Source organism: Thamnophis sirtalis, unplaced genomic scaffold, assembly GCF_051295495.1.
Source record: "Thamnophis sirtalis isolate CommonGarterSnake01/CBP01778 unplaced genomic scaffold, rThaSir2_p1.2 scaffold_3, whole genome shotgun sequence".
Classification (NCBI taxonomy): Eukaryota; Metazoa; Chordata; class Lepidosauria; order Squamata; family Natricidae; genus Thamnophis; species Thamnophis sirtalis.
Window position 1 is genome coordinate 1974374 of NW_028261383.1, and position 3538 is coordinate 1977911.

The 3538-nt window shown below is 39.9% G+C and overlaps 1 protein-coding gene across 1 annotated transcript; it reads right to left on the reverse strand.

Moving 5' to 3' along the window:
* Positions 1-500: 500 nt before the first annotated feature.
* Positions 501-3491, reverse strand: LOC148047018 (vomeronasal type-2 receptor 26-like). Its single transcript, XM_087711214.1, has 2 exons — positions 3379-3491; positions 501-1839 (listed from the first exon to the last, which is right to left on the reverse strand). The coding sequence occupies exons 1-2, from the start codon at positions 3458-3460 to the stop codon at positions 944-946; spliced, it is 978 nt and encodes a 325-aa protein (XP_087567340.1). The 5' UTR covers positions 3461-3491; the 3' UTR covers positions 501-943.
* Between the last annotated feature and the right edge of the window lie 47 nt (positions 3492-3538).

Sequence of the window (3538 nt, forward strand, 5' to 3'; positions counted from 1 at the left end):
TTCTCCCCAGCATTAATGTGGGTGATTCCTCTGCAAACTGCACACATGCTCAGTGAACTGGTTATTAAACCAGTAGGATCCCACCCCTGACAAAAATGTCCTACTCACTCCACCAAAACCAATTTCCCCTTTGCTTTCTGGACACTTCTGGTCTTTGCTCACCAGCTCAGAGCAGGGTCAGCAGCAGGTGAGAATTGGAATAGTATGAGCCACACACGTTCAAAACTCTCCCTAGGCAAAATAGACTTTTAAATATAGACACCTGTCTTATACACTCTCTTTAAGTGATAGCAGGAAGGGGCATGGGATCAGTCTCATAACGCTTAACCTATAGAGCTGCTGCCCCAGCTGCTGAGCCTGGTCACAGCTGGATGATTGAGAACCCACATACCACTTTATGTGGAATCAAATACAGGAATCAGAAACCAATAATCAAGAATCACTGTAGTAGTTATTTATTTAAAAATGTGCACTGGAGGTATTACCATCAGAGAATAATGGGAGAGATTCCTACAGATAAAAGGACGCATTCATTTTTATATATTTTGGAAAAGAGGAGAAAACAGTGTGGTTATAAATATGCATAGGTAATAGATGATGTAAGCATAGATATTTATAATTAGCAAACCTCAAATTACTTCAGTACCCTTCTACTATAACTATCTGCTATAGGAAACATATCACCTTGGTAGAAAGACATGTGTGAGTTACGTTGCCATAGAAATTCTAAAAAACTTCTTGAATAATAGATACTTCAAGGTTCCCTTTTTTATGTGCCAAATAGCATGTATTACTTTTATGTTTCTAATTTGATAACACACTCCCCTTTGTCTAAGAATGTTTTTTTTTCCTCTCAGAAGAAACATTGAAATATCAAAGGTTCCTTGTAAGAATTATTAACTGAGATTTTGGAACATGCTTACCCAAAACTGACATTTATATTTTATTTTGACATCACATGTTCTTTTGTATTCAGATCTGGTCTTAGGAAAATAATGAAGCACTTGGGGATGAAGATGCAGCCCAGAAGTCCTGCATTGGAGGCCAAGATGGAGAAGACCTGCACAGCCACCATGTTCTTTCCTTTGGTACTCATGTAGGTGGGCAGGAAGGACAACCAGACACTGCAGAAGATCAGCATGCTGAAGGTGATCAGTTTCGCTTCATTGAAAGACCCTGGCAGATTCCTGGCCAGGAAAGCCACAGTGAAGCAGATGGCAGCCAACAAGCCCATGTAGCCAAGGGCACCATAGAACATGGCAACAGAGCCTTCATTGCACTGTAGAATGATTTCTCTAGAGTGTGAATGCATGTCAGACTCAGGAAATGGAGGGAACGCACCTAACCAGATGCTGCAGTGGACAACTTGGAGACCAGAACAAGAAAGGATGATGGAGTAGGCAAAGCTCTTTCCCAGCCACCCTTGCACTTTATTTCCTGGTTTTGTGGCCCAGAAGGCCAGCACCACTGTGATGGTTTTGGCCAAGACAGAAGAAATGGCAGCAGAGAAGATGATGCTGAAGGCTGTTTGTCGTAGAAGGCAGGTGACTCTTCTTGGCTGGCCAATGAACAAGAAGGGGGTGAAGAAGGAAAGCAGAAGACAAACAAGAAGAATATAAGAGAGGTCCCGATTGTTGGCTTTGACTATGGGAGTTTCTTGGAATTTAATGAAAGCTCCCAAGACAAAACATGTGATTAAAGAGAGGAAGAAGGCAATGGAAGCCAAGATGATCCCCAATTGTTCTTGATAGGATAGGAAAGTTTTAATCTTTGGAATACAGTGATCTCGGCTGTCGTTTGAATATTGATCTGCTGGACATTTGCTGCATTTTTCTGCATCTGAAAAAGAGCAAAGGTAACATTCAACTTAAAGCTTGTTGCTTTGTATAATGCCTAAATCCCCATTTGAAATGCTCTTGAGGAAGGTTAATTCAGCTTGGTGCAATGAGCAATGCATTGAACTTATGGCCTCAACCATCCCTTCCAAGTCTGATTCTTCTAATGGATATATATTTCTCTGATAAAACCAGCCACTTGTCTCCAGTTTATATGCCAAGGTCTGCTATAGCAAATTTTAAAAAGTGCATTTCCAGACTATCTCCTGGAGATGAAATGTTAGTGTCTGGTCAATGTTTATCCTTATTGGTGTTTTCCTCTGTTTTCCTTACTTCTCTCATCTATGCCTGGAGAAATAAAGTCAAGAAGAAACAGATTCACTGCTATGCCTGGCAGGTAATCAAGCTACTCAAAAAGAAGTTCAGTGTTATGTGTCAAGACTCAAACTCTGATTCGGAATGAACTGAACAATGGAATATCAGTCTCAGCAGGCACAAAGCCATGAATTACCTGAGGTTGATCAAACAGAGGAATCATCAGAACAGCTGGATCAGTCAGATGTCGCTTGTATGTTTACGATTTATATTGATATTTAATGTTTCCTGATTGCTTATGTGTACTCTATGTCTATAATTAAGTGTTGTACCTTATGATTCTTGATGAATGTATCTCGCCTTTTATGTACACTGAGAGCATATACACCAAAGACAAATTCCTTGTGTGTCCAATAACACTCGGCCAATAAAGAATTCAAGTCTATTCTATTCTATGATGCCAGTAGAGCAGAGAACTAAGGAGAAGCAATGAAAAGACTTTTTACACAAGCAATGTTCAATTAACTATTTTAATTGAGCATAGCTGGCTAAAACCTGATTTAAGATTATAAAAACCCAGTCTAGCACAATACCAAGTCAAGGAGAGAAGCAACATAAAACTAAGGACACATTTCCTGACAGAGCAATTAATCAGTAGAACAACTTGCCTCCAGAAGTTGTGAATGCTCCAACACTACAGGTTTTTAAGAAGATGTTGGCTAGCCATTTGTCTGAAGTGGCGTAGGTTTCCTGCCTAGGCAGGAGGTTGGCCTAGAAGACCTCTAAGGTCCCTTCCAATTCTGCTATTCTATTCTATTCTTATTCTTATTCTTATTCTTATTCTTATTCTTATTCTTATTCTTATTCTTATTCTTATTCTTATTCTTATTCTTATTCTTATTCTTATTCTTATTCTTATTCTTATTCTTATTCTTATTCTTATTCTTATTCTTATTCTATTCCATTCCATTCCACTCCACTCCATTCCATTCTAACAGGCATCCCTGTCCTGTGTTTCTACTTGGAAACAACAGTCTGATTTCCTGTTCTGATGGGCTGTTCTTGTAAGCCCTGTTTGGGCAAAAAGACCCTGAAAATCTGACTTTTGGAATCAAGCTGATGAACCTAGCCTGTGTCTGTAAATTTGGTAAAAAGCATATCATAATGCCCTCATAGAAAATGTTGAGATGTGTGGTCTACCCAAAGATTGACTTTTGATGCCACCCACCTTCCATGGTGGAGATGGTTCCTTCAGGACAGGGAAAACAGTCATAGCAGGAGATAGGCCTCCCTTCTTGAGGCACCTTCATAAATCCAGGATGGCAGCTGTCAACACATCTGGAAGGAGGCAGGGACTGAGCAGAGAGAGGAAGATCATCCAGAAAAAG

Coding starts and splice junctions, on each gene's coding strand:
- LOC148047018 (XM_087711214.1), bottom strand. CDS start 3,460: ATGAAGGTGCCTCAAGAAGGGAGGCCTATCTCCTGCTATGACTGTTTT. Junction 1,840..3,378: donor AACCATCTCCACCATGGAAG/GTGGGTGGCATC, acceptor GCTCTTTTTCAG/ATGCAGAAAAATGCAGCAAA.